This window comes from Tenrec ecaudatus, chromosome 10, assembly GCF_050624435.1.
Source record: "Tenrec ecaudatus isolate mTenEca1 chromosome 10, mTenEca1.hap1, whole genome shotgun sequence".
Taxonomy (NCBI): Eukaryota; Metazoa; Chordata; class Mammalia; order Afrosoricida; family Tenrecidae; genus Tenrec; species Tenrec ecaudatus.
This window is the reverse complement of record NC_134539.1, coordinates 100,792,801-100,811,445: the sequence shown is the minus strand read 5'-3', so window position 1 is coordinate 100,811,445 and position 18,645 is coordinate 100,792,801. Positions and strand designations below refer to the sequence as shown.

At 43.6% G+C, this 18,645-nt stretch overlaps 1 protein-coding gene across 2 annotated transcripts in view; it reads right to left on the bottom strand.

Moving 5' to 3' along the window:
* MAP2K4 (mitogen-activated protein kinase kinase 4) overlaps positions 1-15,483 on the bottom strand; it is a 109,734-nt gene extending 94,251 nt beyond the window's left edge. Inside the window, exons 1-2 of one of the 2 annotated variants that reach the window (XM_075561075.1) lie at positions 15,327-15,481; positions 1,056-1,088 (exon numbers count right to left, since the gene is read on the bottom strand). In XM_075561075.1, coding sequence (XP_075417190.1) covers positions 1,056-1,088; positions 15,327-15,444 — 151 coding nt within the window. In that variant the 5' untranslated portion in view covers positions 15,445-15,481. Of the gene's footprint in view, positions 1-1,055; positions 1,089-15,326 lie in introns of both variants that reach the window. The other variant, XM_075561076.1, reaches the window with a different exon arrangement.
* Between the last annotated feature and the right edge of the window lie 3,162 nt (positions 15,484-18,645).

Here is an 18,645-nt window from a genome sequence, read left to right as displayed (position 1 = left end):
TGTTGTCCACAATAGGATTCATTAGAAAATAGAGGGAAATCATGCGAATAGTTTTAAATGTAAAAAGTCAGCCTTTTTCCTTAAATTATATTTAAGAGATAGCATAAAGGCTCTAACTTTATTACACGTAGATAACTATTTTTATTTTGCTATTTAAGGCAAGGGGAAGGGTGATAATAAAAATCGATTCAAAACTTTTTAAGGCAAAGGCTTGCCTCTATATTTACTATACATTTTTATCATGGGTTAACCATTCAAAAAATAAGCTGCTGGCAACTACATTCCAAAGACAGTCACAGTGGTCAACTGATGGAAACTAAAAGCATTCTGATTCTATGGAAAAATGTTAAAGAAATAGCAGAAATGTTTTCCCGGACTGTTTCTGCTTTCACCCTTTGAACTATTGAAGTTGATACACATCAAGGAGCAGACACCATCCTTTCCTAATCCATGTGCAAATAAGAAGTGGATGGGAAAATTAGTTATAGTTTATTTGGGGATATTTGCATTAACTGGGAGTTAATATTTGAGTTAGGGTGATTTTTTTAAATGCATTTTATATGGATGAAATTTAAGTTTTAAATGTGTTTATTTTAGCTTTATGAACTTAGCTTTTAAATCAAAAATCTATTCTGCATTCTTTGAATACTGGTGTCCTTATATAGGACGGTTGAGGGGGGACAGTTTTGCTTAAAATAAAAAATATATATATAAATGCATGCTTTAAAATAAATTCATCTTAAAGCATGAGATCTGAGTATACCAGACGTTTTGCACTAAAATCTTAAAAGTAAACTTTTCTCAGTTCATGGTTCAGTTCAAATGATCGTTAAGTCTGAATAGCTATATACTGCTTTCTACCATTTCACAATTCAAAATATTGCAACATTATTTTTGTGTGTGCATTCGGACAAAAAGAATGAAAAATGGAAGCTCTTTTAATGAAAAATTGTCATGTGTGGTTAGTTTAAACAAGAGTGGACACATTCCCAATACCAAGATGGATATGAAAAAATAACATTAAGTAGCATAGTATCGTAAAATTTGTAGCTTACTTTGTGCCTTTTCACAGAAGTTTATCTGAAAGCCTAAAGTAAAAGAGATAAGTTCCAGTTCATTTACTGTAAATCAAACAAACCAAAATTAGAACATGGCATTACATTTTTAATATTACATTTTGAATAAAACGAATTCAAAAACAGTTCAAATCACATTACCCCACAATTAAAGAAACAACTATAACATGTGGACTTGCTTTAAAAATTCAGTTCCTTCAGGTGAGTTGGAACAGAAATCCATGTATCAGAGTTACACCGTCTAGAAATTCTTATTTTCCACGGCTATTAGCAAGGCTGCCAATGCCTACCAACCCTTGGAAGTTTCAAGCAACTTTCTATAGTTCGCTCCATTGTTTCCATTCCTTCGACCTACAAATTCATAACAGGTTACACGATTTATACCGCCAATGAGTTACTAACCATGACTCAGTAGTTTAGTCGTGCGTAAACTGTGAAATCTAAACACCTATACAGCAACATTTTCCAGTCAATTTGCTACCATCAAATGATAAGAGGTGCTGTCTCCCTCTATAGTTGGCCTGAAAGAAAAAGCAAGTTCCTAGGAAATGATGAAGTAAACAGACTTTAAAAGCTCTGAGAGTAACCAACAGATTCTCTCCATAAACACGAAAAGCACAAACCAAATCCAAATGAACCTGGTTATGCCTCTGAATGCACTATATACAGGTGTAACATCTTATAAAATGCACCGGTAAAATAAGACATTTAAAACTAAAGTATTCTCAAAATATCATTCCACCCTCTAGTTGGCTGGGTTAGTATCTGGTTTTCTTAGCATCTACCTATGTTTTCTTACTAATGCAACAAGGAAAATATATTTCAAATGAGGATCACCCATGAGTTTGTTTATACAGATAAATCAAAACGTGTAGGAAGTAAAAACTAAAAACTTGTAAGGGAGGGGGAAGCCAAGACTGGAGAAAGCATATGTTTCAATAGTCTTTCCACTGACTATCAAAATGCTTAAGATTCTGAGGTAAAGGTACTAAGACCTGTACTATAAGTACATAAACTACAAGTAAAAATGTGTAGTTTTTACTACAATCTAGCATAGCATAGTTTTTACTAAACAACCTAGCCTAGATTGACACAAAAGTACCCTTTTCTCTTCAACTTCTCAGGCTTAGCCCACTGCCTAACTACCTAATCACATGTACAGGAGGAAGTATAGGTGGAAAGAAATACCATAGATACTCGAGTATAAGCCGTCCCGACTATCAACCTAATTTTACCACAAAAACTGCACTTAAAATGTGCTGGAAAACTCGGCTTATACACGAGTATATACGATACCTGGGGTGAAACTCAGATTAGGGGTACAGAGCCTGGCTCTCTATCACTGTACCTCAATATGCCGCCCCACCAAATGAGCAGGAGGAACTCCGCAAGCATACTCACAGGTACCTCAGGCATCCAATTCGAAAGTCTCAGCTACCAACAGCCAGCCAGGCCCCATAGCCAGCCATGCGCCAGTCAAGGGTAAAGGAAAGAAGAGAGACTCACTAGGAGCAGCAGAGGGACAGAAAGCACCAGGGAGCGTGTGTCACACTTCAGAAACCCTAGGAAAGCCATGCACAAATTCTCCCACTGCATCCCATTGGCAGGGAACCAAAACCAAACTAAAGTCAATTCTTACTGACTCCCAGCAACCCTTCAGGACAGACAGAACTGCCCCGGGGGCTCTGAATCTGCTAACTCTATGGGAGAGTTTTCTCCAGGGGACTGGCTGGTGGTTTCAAACTACTGACCTTTAGTGTAACAGCCCAAGGGGTCACACTACACCAAGAGGGCTCCTGGGTGGCAGAAAGGAGGTAAAATGTATCTAGTAACAGAACTGGAGGAAGCTCCGATGCAGGTCAAAACATTGCTTCACACTTGTGGACAAGTTATCAAGAGGAAGTTTTCCCTAGGGAGGGACATCGTGCTTAGTAAAGTAGACAGTCAGCAAAAAAGTGGAGGGCTGTCTAATAAAATGGATTGACACACACAAACGGGAAAAAAAAAACTGGAGGAAGAGTTGATGAAACAATGGAATAACCTTAAAGGTACACTCACGCTTCTCGTGTTAGCGCTATGGCTGCTACTAAGTGGCACTAAAGAAAGATGAGAAAACGCATGTGTGTGCGTGCGTGTTTGCAGTATGCATTTTTCACACTAGGCTCGTATCGAGCAGCTCTCTGAGTTAGTACACCCAGTGGCATCTCCTAGGAAGATTTTCTCTGGTCACAGTGAATTTTTTTTTTTTCACTCCAACTTCGATTTTTGTGATGGCCGACTTAAAGAGAACAGCATGCGGCTCTGAAATTTCGTTTCCTGCTTGGGGGGAAATGCCGCAGAAACTGTTGTGATGTTGAACACAGATTATTAGGACAGCACTACGGGAAAAACTCAAGTGTAAGAGTGGTTTTTCTCGTTTCAGAGAAGGTGAAATGTCGATTGATGATAAACTTCGTTCTGGATGTCCGTCACCTTCCCCAATGGATGAAAATGTCTACTAGTGGTACATTCGGAGTTGATTCCACCAGGTCATATGTTAAAGAAGCTTTTTATTTAGGTTCTGAAAAGACAGCATAACTGTGTGCAACAAAAAAGGCCTATGTGGTGGGCGGGGCACTCGTTCTGCCACCACGACAAAGCACCTGCCCCCACAGTCATCTCCGTGCATCAGTTTTTAGCCAAAAAACATCATGCCTCTCTTGCCCCACGCACCTGACTCACCTGGCCTCACTCCGTGAGACTTCTTTTGGTTTCTGTGAATGAAAAGGGACATGAAAGGACAGTGATTTGATGATGTAGAAGAGGTGAAGAAAAAAATGAGTGAAGGGCTATCAGACTTCCAAACATATGAGTTTGAAAAATGTTTCCAAGAATAGAATCGCATATTTGACAAATGTCTTTTTTTTTTTTTTTTGGACAAAGGTCTTAAGTGTAATGGAGAGTACTTTGAAGGTGAAAAGGCTGTTTTGTAAGAAACATTTAAATACATTGGTTTGAAAAAAAATCTGGTTTATTTCTGGGGGTACCCTCCTTATTTAACATACAAATATATATAAACAAAACTAATTCGAAGGGCATATAGTGACTAAGAATGAAGGAAAAAAAGTCATGTTGGGCTAAAAAAAAACCCTCATATCCTAAAACAAATGCAAGTAGCTATCCTCAATAGCTAATGAGACAGTAAACCAAGAGCTCTGATGGCACTGTAGGTTAGACATTCGGTTACTAACCACAGAGTCAGTGGTTTAAACCCACCAGCCACTCCTCAGGAGAAACATGAGGCTGTCTGCTTCCATACAGATTTACAATCTTGGAAGCCCTCTGAGGCTTAGCTGTGAGTCAGAACTGACTATGGCAAAAAGACCTGCAAAAGCAGAAATCTGTCAGAGAGGGAAAATGTACTTGGTAAGACTGCACTCTGTCAAAGGCAGACAACTTATGAGAGAAGCAAAAAAAAAAAAAAAAGGACAGCTGCGTCAGTGGTGGCTCTCATAGGTTTTACTACATATTCAAAAACCAAATTCATGGCTATTGAGTCAATTCCAGCTCACAGCAACCCTTTGGGACAGGTTAGACCTGCCTCTGTGTACTTCCAAGTTCCAGGTGGTTTTGAACTAATGGCTTTGCAGCTAGCAGTCAACTCATAATTCGCTATGCCACCAAGGTCCCTTTTACGGTGTATACTTGCTCTTTTTATTACGATGAAGTCTGAGGCCTCATACAAACATCTCTCCCTGCACCCATCCTCTCATTCTGAGAAGATCTGGTAACTGACTCAGAGTCCACTGGCAAGCAATAGCTAAGTTAACTAGAACATACATGCCTCACCTTTTTACATGCAATTTTGTAATTTTTTAAATGAAATCAACTAAATCAGAAAGACAGTTATTTTAGCTAAAATTTTCTAAACCTCTAAACTAGCAAGAGAAAAAGAGTATTAGAGAGAAATATATGCACGAGATCTACAAAGGTCAGGAGAGTTTTTGTTTCTTTCAAATTATAGGTTTGGAGAAGGTACTATATTGCTAGACTAGTTCATTCACTAGTGCGGCAAGGAGGGTCAAAGGAGACCCACCACCAATTTCATACATGAAAAGAAGGATGGTGGGGAATAAGTAGTGAGAAAAACATCCAGTGTTCTTGACTTAAAAAAAGAAAAATCTGTGGCTATACTGTAATTCCCACTTATTCACATGCATTCAAGTTTGATATCTCCTTTTACTCCTCAATTCTCATTCCATCCACTGGGAGTACATGATGTTGGTTACATCTGTTGATCCCACTGCCATCAAGTCAACTCCGACTTCTAGAGTTTACACCCATCTTGTGCTTATCAAGCCAACACCTAACCCACAGTGCCACACATCTGTTGACAACAACCAAGTGGTTTTGAGAGTCTTAGGTGTCTCACTCTTTCTTATCCTGGTGAGTTATCTGTATCCTAGGACTTAATTTTGATGGTCCTCCACTTCAATTTTCCTAAAGCATAGTATTGGATCCCAGTATTTTTCATTTTACTAGGCCCCAAGAAAATGTACTTATACCCCCAGGAATAAATATTGATCTACATAAGGCAGAATGTTAGTAAATCTACAAAAGAAATTAAAGCTGTGGGGCTGTTTTGTTGGTTGGTTGGGTCTTGTTCTAAGTCTCTCACACCTTCTCTCTTCAGTCTTCCTTCCTACAGTTCCTCTTCATTCTGACCCTTTTAATTCAATCTACAGGCATCTCACTCCCTGTGATGGTTAGGTTTTCTGTGCCAACTTGGCTCCCATAGGCACATGTGGGCACAGTGTAGCCTGTCAATCAGACTATGGCTTGATTGGAGGGCTACTGAGATAAATGGCTTTCCAAGGCTGGCCTCTTTCTTTCTCCCTGATCAGACCAACTTGTTGCTGCCTGAGCTAGTTCTTTGCCTCAACTGTGTGCTGTACCACCTGTGGGCCAAACCAATCCATGGATCATGTAGCCTTGCCATGCATAGCTAGAGCCTGAGGCTCCATCAGGACCTGCTTCTCAGTGCTCCCCGACTGCACTACTGACCTCTACTTCTTATCTCCCTGCTGTTACCACCCACCCTGCTGTATCTGCTGCCTGCAGCCAGCTCTCCTAGTCTTGCCTGAGGGCAGATTACACTGCTCCCTTAACCTTGGACCATCAGTGGCAAAAGTTGAAGGACTTCCAGTATATTAACTGTTCCATGAAAGTGAGTTGAACTGAGCTCTCTACACTGCTGTGTGGACTAATGAGCTGTTGTATTCCTTCTCACTATACAAACTTATCATTCACACACACACACACACACACACACACACACATAAAATAATAAGTATCCTGGTTTTATTTCTCTAGAGAACACTGCCGAACGCTCCCCTGGTGTCAGTTCTGACTCATTATCACCATATAAGACAGAGTTGAACTGCTCCTGTGGATTCCCCAGGCTATTAATCCTTACAGTAGAAGAATCCTTTTTCTCCTGCAGAGTGGCTGGTAGTTTCAAACTGCTGACCTTTGAGTCAGCAACCCAACTATCAGGGCTCTGACCATAACCTCCAACTCAGTATTAACTTACTGCTTTGTTTTGTTTTGCAAACAAAAGCAAAAGGATCCACATTAATCTAAAAGGTCATCTAAGATACTTGTAAGTGAATATAAAAACAAAATCAAAAAAATACTATTTGATAAAGTAGTAAACAAAATGAAGTGTTAGGAACTAGCCACCAAACAAGCCATTACACTAGAACCCTGGTTTCGATCGATAGATAGATAGAGAGAGAGATCAATTAGTCATAGTATCAGGTAATCTCTTTGGGAGCAGTGGTGAGTCAGTGGTAGAATTCTCTTACCTTCCACATAAGAGACCAGAGTCCTGTCCTGGGCAATGCATCTCAAGCACAATCACCACCCACCTGTCAGTGGAGGTTTATGTGTTGCTATGGTGATGAACCAGTGTCAGACTAAGAGACCAAGAAGAAAAGCTTGGTGATCTACTTTTTTAAAAAATAATCTATGAAACTCCTATGGATTACAATGGTCAGATCCCATTATAGACAGGATCACCGGAAGTCCAGGCCAACTTGACAGCAGCTAACAACAATCTTATTTCACAGCTTAAAAACGGTGTGCCTGCAAGCGGCCACCTAGCTGAGAAACAACAAAGCCCACATGGAAGAAGCACACCAGCCTGTGTGATCATGAGGTGTCAGGCATCAAAGACCCAGAGCAAAAATTCATAATGTGAATGAGAGGGGGAGTATGGAGTGGAGGCCCAAAGCCAATCTGTAAGCAATTGGACATCCCCTTACAGAAGAGTTGTGGGGAGAAGACAGGTCAGTCAGAGTGCAGTGTAGCACTGATGAAACACACAGCTTTCCTCTGGTTCTTTAACGCTTCCTCCCCCCGACTATCATGACCCTAATTCTACCTTAGAAATCTGGCTAGACCAGAGCATGTACATGGGTACAGATAAGAGCTGGAAACACAGGGCATGTAAGACAGATAAACTCCTTGGGACCAATATTGAGAGTAGCCATACCAGGAGGGGAAGAGGAAGGTAGGGGGGAGAAAGGAGGTGCCGAGCACAATGACCTACCAATAACCCCCTCCCAGGGAGATGGACAACAGACAAGGGGGTAGGGAGAGACACTGGACAGTGCAAGACATGAAAAAATAATAATTTTTAAATTATCAAGAGTTCATGAGGGAAGGAGGTCGGAGTGAAGGGGGGAAAAATGAGCAGCTGATACCAAGTAGAAAGAAAATGCTTTGAAAACGATGATGGCAACATATGTACAAATGTACTTGAGACAATGGATGTATGTATGGATTGTGGAAAGTTATACGAGCCCCCCAAAAAAGTTTTTTTTAAAAAACAGTGTACCTGACACAATTTTTTCCTAGAATAATTAGTTTTGCAGTTGCTTTTCCCTGCATTGAAAAGGAGTAGAGGGAGGAAGCGTACAGGGCAGGAACTAAATGGTTTCTCACCTCCTCAGTAGTCACATAGTTTCGTGAACCATCTGGGTGCTTGTACTGGTGAGATTGAATTAAAAACTACAGTGTGAACCCCATATTAAGAAAGAATTTGAGTTGCCTGGGTCAGAACCACAGTCCATCCTATCAAGCCTTCCTTAGACCACAAACATGAAGCGTCTGGTTATCTACTGCCCCCCATTTCCAACCTCAACATTTTCGCATGTGCCTTAAAATTGCAAAGTTACTCATTGTACATCACTGTGGTTGTAACATCTACAGATTTACTTTTCCTAAACTTGCATTTTCATTTAAAGCTCCTCCACAATGGCTTCCCTTTGCTTTAGATGCATTTCCAGTGCTTGTAATGACTTCAGGAGCCCCAGGGGATGGGCAAGGTAGGCTGCTAGCAGCAAGCCCAGCAGTTCAGTCTTGAGTTCTCCACAGGTGAAAGAAGAGGCTTCCTGCTTCCATCAAAAGTTAGTCTCCAAAGTGCACAGGGACAATCCCATAGGCTTGCTATGAGTTGGAAGGAACTCGGTGATAGTCTGAGTGTTTTGATTTCCTTACTTCATCCTTTTCAAGGTTAAAAGAGTGCCCCAGATTCACTAGCTCCAGGATGCAACATAAGGAACCATCCAGGGTGTTCTAACTACTAACCAAATTCTTCCCCGCCTTAACATTCCTAAGCCACCTCTGGTTCCTTTCCCACAGCCACTGCCTACTTTAGTAACTGTAGCTGTGTGAATGAATGCCACAGTATCATCTCAAGCCTGTTCAACTTAGTAACTATATGACTGTGGCAAGTACTTAACTTCAGGTACCCTCAATTTCCTCATCCATCAAACACAATTAACATCAAAAGGTGTTTTGTGAAGGTGGAGGGTCCCACAAAGAGCATGGATGGATCAGACTACGATGATCATTATCATTTCTGTTCCTGCTCCCTCTCACAGATAAGTTTGTGGTGTCTCCTCGACTTCACCCGACCAGCCTGACCTACACAAAACCAGTCACTCCCTCTCCTTTCAATTTCCAAAGAGTTAACCGGGAAAAATTCCAGACGTCACTTGGGGAATGCTTGACACTTCTGCCAGGGCACAACCTAGGGACAACTAGGTGCCCGGAGGGCTTTATTTTACATTCTAAAACATAGAAGTTCCTTACAGCCACCGGCTCTGATCTCAGGAATACTGGCAAATATGTAAGTGTATCAGAGCAGCGTTCATGCCGTGTGTGTGTGTGTGTGCGCGCATGTGTGTGTGTAGCAAAGTCAGGGAATTATGTGTGTGTGTATGTGTGTGTGTGTAGCAAAGTCAGGGAATTGTGTGTGTGTGTGTAGCAAAGTCAGGGAATTGTGTGTGTGTGTGTGTGTGTGTGTGTGTGTGTAGCAAAGTCAGGGGATTGTGTGTGTGTGTGTGTGTGTGTGTGTAGCAAAGTCAGGGGATTGTGTGTGTGTGTGTGTGTGTGTAGCAAAGTCAGGGAATTGTGTGTGTGTGTGTGTGTGTGGCAAAGTCAGGGAATTGTGTGTGTGTGTGTGTGTGTGTGTGGCAAAGTCAGGGAATTGTGTGTGTGTGTGTGTGTGTGTGTGTGTGTGTGTAGCAAAGTCAGGGAATTGTGTGTGTGTGTGTGTAGCAAAGTCAGGGAATTGTGTGTGTGGGGGGGACAAAGTCAGGGAATTGTGTGTGTGTGTGTGTGTGTGAGTGTGTGTGGCAAAGTCAGGGAATTGTGTGTGTGTGTGTGTGGCAAAGTCAGGGAATAGTGTGTGTGTGTGTGTGTGTATGTGTGGCAAAGTCAGGGAATTGTGTGTGTGTGTAGCACAGTCAGGGAATTGTGTGTGTGTGTGTGTGTGTGTGTAGAAAGTCAGGGAATTGTGTGTGTGTGTGTGTGTGTGTGTGTGTGTGTGGCAAAGTCAGGGAATTGTGTGTGTGTGTGTGTGTGGCAAAGTCAGGGAATTGTGTGTGTGTGTGTGGCAAAGTCAGGGAATTGTGTGTGTGTGTAGCACAGTCAGGGAATTGTGTGTGTGTGTGTGTGTAGCAAAGTCAGGGAATTGTGTGTGTGTGTGTGTGTGTGTGTGTGTGTGTGTGGCAAAGTCAGGGAATGAGTAGGCATGGATATAGCAGATATCTATAAATATGTCAGAGCTATATCTAGCAACACTATTCCTGCTTCTCTTTTTAAATTTTTGCTGTAGCAATTTTCGGGTAAGATGAAATAAAGCACAGCTTGACCAAGTAGCTGTGACATCCACATTGATCATCTTCGCTGTGGTGGAGGATGAGGTGTCTTTCATGGAGAATCAAGCTGTGTATGATGTAATTGTTCTCGTCTTTCAAAAGGCCCATCTTGAGTCTTAACTACCCATCATGAGTCAATGTTCCCTTTCACTAGGGGGCCACACACTTGGCCGAGTTTATTAATCCCTATCTTTGGATTCTCTTTACATGATTGGATACATTAACTCCATACCTTTCCAAGCCCGTGAAGAGACCCATGAAAAGTCCAGCAAAGGATCAGAACCTAAGGCAGGCTCATTCACTCCCACCACCATCAAACCGGTGCCAATTCATAGTGACCCTGTAGGACAGGGCAGAGTTGTCCCTGTGGGTTTCTTAGACTGTACCTCTTTACGGGAGCAGAAAGTCTCATAGTTCTTCCTTGGAGCGCTGGTGGTTTTGAATTGTCGACCTTCCAGTTAGCAGCCCAGTGTTAAAACCACTATGCCACCAGGACTCCTTCCAGGCCCACTCGCAGAGAACAATAATTTTCTAGCTGACAAATTAACTCTTAGGTTAACTCTTACTTAACTCTTAAGTGAAGTTATTTCAAGATATGAACTACAGCATTAAGAGGAATCTATCACCTATCTGATCTATAATGGGTTCATTAGTCAATGACCATTTCAAGTCATTTATTTACTTGCAGAAGCCTGATCAAAACACCTCATGGTTCAAAATAACCAGCGTTAAGTACTCCAGTGTGTTTAGAACTCTGAACTAAAGATGAATCAGGAAGGCTGCAGGCTCCAAAACCAACCTCAAAAAGTAGCTGGTGGCTTAGGGCTTCCACCCTCTGACTGAAACTTAAAATAATCTCACTTCTATTCCTGAATCTGCATCACTTCTGTCTGACAAAGACTTTTGTCTCAGACCTGAATGTCTGGAAGGACTTAAAGCTTGGCGAGCCCATATGAACTCATGTAGCAGAGTAGTGAGAACAAAACCCACCAGGCCAGATTAAAACCCACCTGCAATAGGGCTATTTCATTCATTTAAGTGCCAGTTCTCTTATCTTTGAAAGGGGGCATATCCACTTACCCCTAAAGGGTATTTATGGGTTCCAAATTAGAGGAGGAGCAAATTAGGCGAAGAACAAATTAGAGAGCTTGTGCTGAGTATTCCCTTTCCTTTCTTGTTTCAAGTCAGAATTAAAGTTTCTTAGGTTGTATAATTAGGGCCATCTCTCAATGCCCAGAGACATTGAGATAGGGGAGATAGAAATGAGTTATATATAAATAAGGGAGTCCATTATTATATGCAGACCCTAAAAGCAAGTAACACTATTACTCCAAACAAATCAGTCTAGCTTCCCTGATGAGGTTAAAAAAAAATGAAGAGGAAGAATAAGAAATTTGCTAAAAAAGAGAACACAGAGCTAACTACACAAGTTTCAGCATATCGTCACACATCAAAGGGAAATGTGACAAACATGCATTTGAGGGGTTTTTTTTAACTCCCATAAATGTAAACTCAACATAATGTCATTTTTTTTTAATTTATCAAACTTGGCAGACAGATTTATATTTTTGATGGTTTTAGTCATCAGCAAATCAAAGCATAAAACCATTCAACTTATACAGGTTAGATGTGTTTAAGAATAGGTATGAGGGGACAAATGAGTCAGAATGAATGAAATGCTCAGATATGTGAGTAAAGACCAAATTAGCAGCAATTCCTCAATATCTAACGGGCAGAAGGAAGAAAGAAAAATAGTGGCCAGACCAACGCCCCATCAGTTAATATACAATGTAACTGAAAGGAAGTTTGCAGATGGCTGCGGTACATCAGGGTTCACTCTGGATTCCCATTCCAGGGCCCCACAAAGCTCATCGCAACTTCTGCTAGATTTCTACTTCGTAGCGTTGAAATTGCAATTCCTTTGAGCATCCCCAGATGCAGAAAAGGGAGAAGTTCTGGAGTCTGAATTACAACATTCAACCGGAATATCCTAAAGGAAATACTTAGTAATGAAACTGCGGTGCAATCAACAGGGGAGAATGAAGTCTAGGATCTTGTAACGAAGAAAATGAAGGAATAGGGATTCATCTACTAACCATGAGACCATTACAAGAACATTGTTGACAGATGGATGGTACAGGACCAGGAAGCGTTCCCGGGTTTCACACAAGGTCACTATGAGTCAGAACCAACACCACAGCACCTAACAAGCACCAATGGCAAAACATCGATGCTTGACCTTCTTTCTCTTATCACGAATGAGGAAAGGATCATTCCCACTTTCCAAATGAGAAATCAAGAAATAGAGTAATTTGCACAAGGTCAAAAAAGTGTGAATTGTGGTGAGATTAAAACCCAACAGGCAGAGATCTGGCTCTCAAACATGATTATTTAAAAAAGCAATGCTTCACAATTTGCACCAGTCTTGCTTCCAGCTATGAAAAGGTGGGCAGGGTTATTCGATGCCTGGCAAATTTTACCATCTAAGAGAACTGCCAAAGTCTATTAAGTGATATATAATCCATGTGTTCCACAACAGAATCTGGTGATTGAAAGAGGATGGTCACTAGCAACTGCCAGGATGGCAGTTTCCTGAGGTGGCAAGTAGAAAAAAAAAAATCAGACTTTGGGAGCAGAAGCAGTACACCCATACCTTCTGATAACCTAATCGAAAGCCAAGGAAGGCCTTGAACAGATGAAGGGAGGGAGGTCAGGGTATACCACCACAGAACAAGCGGAACCTGGATTCTGCTAGACAACATCTTGAGCATGTCAAGAACTTCTCTTCATTCTAAGTAAACAAGAGAAGTTCAAGAACAAGACAGAAAGCATCAACCAAGGCTGGATAGTCTTGATACAATGAAATTAATCCAAAGACAACCCCCCAAAAAAATATCTCACCCTCCCCTACCTTTTAAAATGGGTTTTGCTTATTAGAAAGTTTAGCATAGTGTGCGCCAAGACCCGATGGGCAGGGAGGAGAATGTAGCACATCAGAAGAATGCCTAACCACAATCAACCACTCTCTTTGAGTTCCTACATCACTCCAAGAGCTTTCCTGCCTGGGAAAGTTCCCATACACTGTTCTGTTCCCTCTGCTGAGAATGCACTCAGGATAGAGTCAGCTTTCCTGGAAGGCGCTCCCTGATCATCTTCTCAGAGAAGCTGACCATCCGTCCTCCCTGGTACTTTCTATCACAAAACCCAGTCTCTCAGCTTCCCAGCACTTTCTCAAATGCTAACTTTCTCATCTACCTACATCTTGTCCTCTCTCCTGTTCTCATAGGAAGGAAAACTCTATTCTTCTCATTCACTCTCCTCTGAATACCCACCCCACCCCCTAAAAAATCACTATCTTCTTCTGCCTGATACTCAACAGATGCTCAATTCTTGGGGTTTTTTTTTTCTTTTTGGAGCAAAATGTATACAGCTTTTACAAATGGTCACCAACTACTTCCCAGAAGGGAAAGAAACAAAAGCAAAACTTGCCTGGCTTTTTTAAATTGCCAGTTTGGGCTGAATGACTTGATCCTTAAGTGTCATTTTGCAGTTTCATTTCCCCACCAGCACCTGGACTGTAAAGCCAGGTGAGGGCTGGAAACCCATGTAGGACTCCATCTCAATACTTTGCGAACTGCTGTGCAAACTGCGGGCACCCATGAACAGACTCCGTCTGAATTCTAAAGGCTGCACAAGAGTCCGCTGAGCTGACACCAGCGTGCCACCCCACCCCAAACCATACAAACACACACACACACACACACACCTGTTCTGTGTATATACTCCAATTATCGCATGGGGAAGATGACAAAGGGTATAAAGAACGACAACATCCTGCCTCTGCTCCCCAAATCTCTCTCTCACATATAGACAGGCAGACAGAAGTGCACAGTCTATGTTTGTGAAACTAAAGTGGATGAAGGTAGCAAGACCAAGAAGCCCTTGAAGAAATTGGAACCAAAGGGTAACCATGTGCACACTGACTACACCAAGGGGGCCCTAGCTGAGTCTATTAATTCAATATAAGCAGTTTGCTAAAGTTGTCAAGAGATTTCTGACACTCGCTATTTTAAAAATAGTATCCCTACTCCAAATTCCCCAGTTCAGCTTAAGGAAATGGTCCCGAATGGGCTGGGGCCTGGTAAGTGTATTTTCACAGAACCACTGTCATGAGCCACACAGAGCTAATAAGCATTCCCAGTGGGTAAAGTCATTAATTAGAAGAGCTGCCTCAGATGTCCAGGCACTATATAGTACCAGCTTGACCCTTGCCTTTCTGTTTCCTGTAGCTCTCCATTATATGGAATTCACTCTCCTTTCTTTTCCTGCAAGCAATGCGAACACAGAAATCCCCGGCGGGGGAGGGGAAGAGAGGGAAGGGAGTGGACATTTTTGAAATCGCCTCTTCCCAGACCAAAGGCCACCTGTAAGGTGGCACCAGCCTGCGCAACCCCGGCCCCTCCCTCCCAACGCACAGAAACCCTGCAGAAGTTTGCGACCGTCAGGGTCCAATGGGACCAGAGGTCAACTCGGTGGTCCGGCTCCAGCTGCGCCCCGAAGAGAAGCAAGATGGCCCTGCCCGGGGCCCCAGTGCAGAGGCGGAGCGCCGCGCCGGGCGCCCAGTCCGGGGCTCCGCGGTCGCCGTCTACCTGCAGGGGCCCCAGAGCGCGGCCCGGGCGCCTCCCAGACTGCCGCCCGCCCGCCCGCCCGCGCGCCGCAGCCCGGCCCGCAGGTTCCCGGAAGCGGGGCCGGGCGGGGGCCAGGTGAGCCGGGGCCGCCAGCGGCGCGGCCGCGGGGGCGGCTCCCGGGCCGGGGGCCCGGCGGGCAGCGCGGCAGGGCCGAGCACCGGGCGCAGGCCGCGGCCGGGCCCGCGCGGGCCAGCGCCCGGAGCGCGGGCGGGCAGCCCGGAGCGGGCGGGCGAGAAGCCGGCAGCGAGGGCGGGAGGCTCCGCGGCTGCCGGGGCCGCGGGCGAAGGGCAGGCCGCGCCGCCGCCGACGGCCGCGCCAGGGGGCCGGGGGCTCAGCGCGGCCGCGTTCCTTACCCTGCATGCTGCTGACGGCCGGGTGGCCCGGCGCCGGGGACCCTATGGAGCCGGGGACGCCGCTGCCGCTGCCACCCCCGGAGCCGCCGCCGCCGCCGCTCGGGCTCGGAGCCGCCATTGTTGGGAGTGAGGAGCCCAGCGGCGCCGCGGCGGCTGCAATGCAGCAAGCTCGGCCTCTCGCACGGCCTAGGGGCGCGGCCACGGTCCGCCTCGGACCCGCCCCCGGCACGCCCACACCCCGCCCCCGACACGCCCCCGCTCGCGGCCCGACGCGGAGCTGCCCTGCGCTGCGGGTCTGCGGGAGGGCTGACCCCGCGAGCCCGCCAGGCACCAAAGTCTGCCGACCTGCAACGTCTGAAAACCGCTTCCAGAATTTCAAGTGTGTATCCTTCTGGCGGTAAAAGGGATGATGCATCGCTTTCATCATGCCGACAATGGTCTATGACAACCCCCCCCACCCCACCCCATTTTTTTGAAAACCATTTTGGACTATCAGGGATCAAAATAGTGAAGCTGAAAAGGATCCCAGGAGTTGGCTTCTTGTCCAGTCTCTGAGGCAGCACTTCCAGAGGGGACTCGGTTTATGATCATTCCAGTCCTGAGTTCCTGTTACCTAAACAAAACCCACTGTCTATCACAGTAGATGTGTGTCCAACGCTTCAAATCCTTTTAGGGATAAACCCAAATTCCAAACTCACTGCTTTCAAGTGGTGACTACATAGAAACCTGAAGTAGTTAGTTTATTGTGCCAACCTGGCCGATAAACATGTGGGGTTAATTGAAAGGCAGAGGGATAAATGACTCAGTGAGCGTCGCCTTTGAGTTCTCAGGTCTCTTGCTTTGTGAGGGTCAGACCAGGGTGCAGGGTGCAGCTGCCTGAGCCAGTTCCCTGCTTCAGCTAACAAGGCTCACTTCCTGTAAGACATCCCTGAGAAGCCACATAGACCTACCCCCACGCAGCCCTGGGTGTTGGAGCAGCCATGTGGAGACCCCTGTCAGAGCTGAGATGCTTACACATTCACTGACTCAGCTTTCCTCCTGCAGTCAGCATCATAGTGTGTGTTTTGTGAGATGGAGGAGGACTTTGTGAATTGGTGTCGGACATATGGGTTAATGTAGGACTTGTGGGCTTAGGCAGCACTGGGATGTTTTCTTGATGTGCACTTAACCTTTTTATAAAACTCTCTTTTATACATGAGTTTCTGTGGATTTGTTTCTCTAAAGTACCCAGACTAATACAGGACCCTATATTATAATGACCCTATAGGGCAGGGTAGAACTGCCCCTGTGAGTGTTACAGATAGAAAACAGGCATAAAAAGGGAGTAGAAAACACCATTTCTCCTTCAGAACAGCTGGTGGTTTTGAATTGCATACCTTGAAGATCACAATCCAACACTTAATCACGACTCCCTCTATTGCAATGGTTCTCAACCTGTGGGTCACGACCCCTTTGAGGGTCGCCTAAGACCATCGGAAAACACATTACTTCCCCCAGCGTGAAGACTGTAACCCATGCTACACCATGCTTCAAGACAAAATTTCATTTATTTGTCATTAGAACTAAATATTTCACAATATATAATTACATATTGTTTTGTGATTAATCACTATGCTTTCATTATGTTCAATTTGTACCAATGAAAATATATCCTGCATAACATATTTACATTACAATTCATAACAGTAGCAAAATTAGTTATGAAGTAGCAACAAAAATAATTTTTTAGTTGGGGGTCACCAAAATATGAGGAACTGTATTAAAGGACTGGGCATTAGGAAGGTTGAGAACCACTGCCCTATGGGGATAGGCACTCTTATCTTTCTCTCCAGGCACTGCTGATGGATCTGAACCCCTGATCTTGTGGTTGGCAACCTAACCCGCAGTGTAGCTGCTGATTAAACCATGCCTAACACCCCAAACTTCTATACTATCCTTGGGTGTCCTAGAGGAGGATATTCAGAATACTGCCCATAGACCCTATGCTAAATCTACTGCATCAGATTCTACATTTTAATAACATTGCCCAGGTAATTTGTATGCTCATTAAATTTGAGAGTTGCAATATTTAAAAATATATAGGCAAAAAATTGATCAATGCAGGGAGCATCAAAAGAAGATGGAAATAATGCACAGAATCACTGTACCAAAAAGAACTAGTTGACATTCAACCATTTCGAAAGGTAGCATATGATCAAGAACCAGTGGTACTTACAGGAGAGACGAAGCTGCACTGAAAGCATTAGCTAAAAGCAAAGCTACAGGAATTGCTGAATACCAAGGGAAATATTTCCACTAGTTGATGAAGCACTGGAAGCACCAACTCTTCTATGCCAGGAAATGTCAAAGACTTGGCCAACTAACTGGAAGATATAACCTATTACCAAGAAAGATGACCCAACAGAATGATCAAATTATACAATAATATCACTGAAATCACATGCAAGTAAAATTTTGCTAAAGACCATTCAACAATGATTACAGCAGTATATTGACAGGAAGCTTCCAGAAATTAAAGCCAAATTCATAGAAAGACATGAAACACAAGGTATCACAAATGATGTCAGATGGTTCTTGCAGAGTACCAGAAAAAAACGCTGACTTGTGTCTTATTAACTACGCAAAGGCATTTATCTTTGTGAATCATAGTAAACTATAGATAGCATTGAGAAGAATGGGAATTCCAGAACACCTCGTTATCATATAGAACTTGTGTATGATCACGTGGCAATTGTTCAAACAGAACAGGGAATAATGCATGGTTTAATATCAGGAAAGGTGTGCATCTGGGTTGTGTCCTTTCACCATAGTTATTCATTATGTACACTGAGAAGATGATCTGAGAAGCTAGACTATATAAGGAAACGTATGGCATGAGGATTAGACGAAGTGTTATTGACAAGTTTCGATGTGTATAACCAATCTCGCTGTAAGTGAGTACAACCCGAAGCACTTCATGATGAAGATCAAAGATTGCAGCCTTCAATAGGGATCACAACTCAGTGTAAAGAACACTGAAACCCTCACAACAGGGCCCATTGGTAACATGATAAACAGAAAAAAGATGAAAAATGCCAAGAATTTCATCCTGCTTGGATCCACAATCAATGTTCATGGAAGCAGCAGCAAAGAAATCAAAGGACACATTACATTGGATAAATCTGGTGCATCAGACCTTTTTAAAAAGTTGAAAAGCTGATTGGGTCCCAATCCCAACTACGTGGACACTTCCCCCTTTCCCCAGAAGATTGCACGTCAGAGAACAGCACTGAAGCTACAGATCAGGGAAAGGGGCACGTCTGATCAGAACACACAGGGG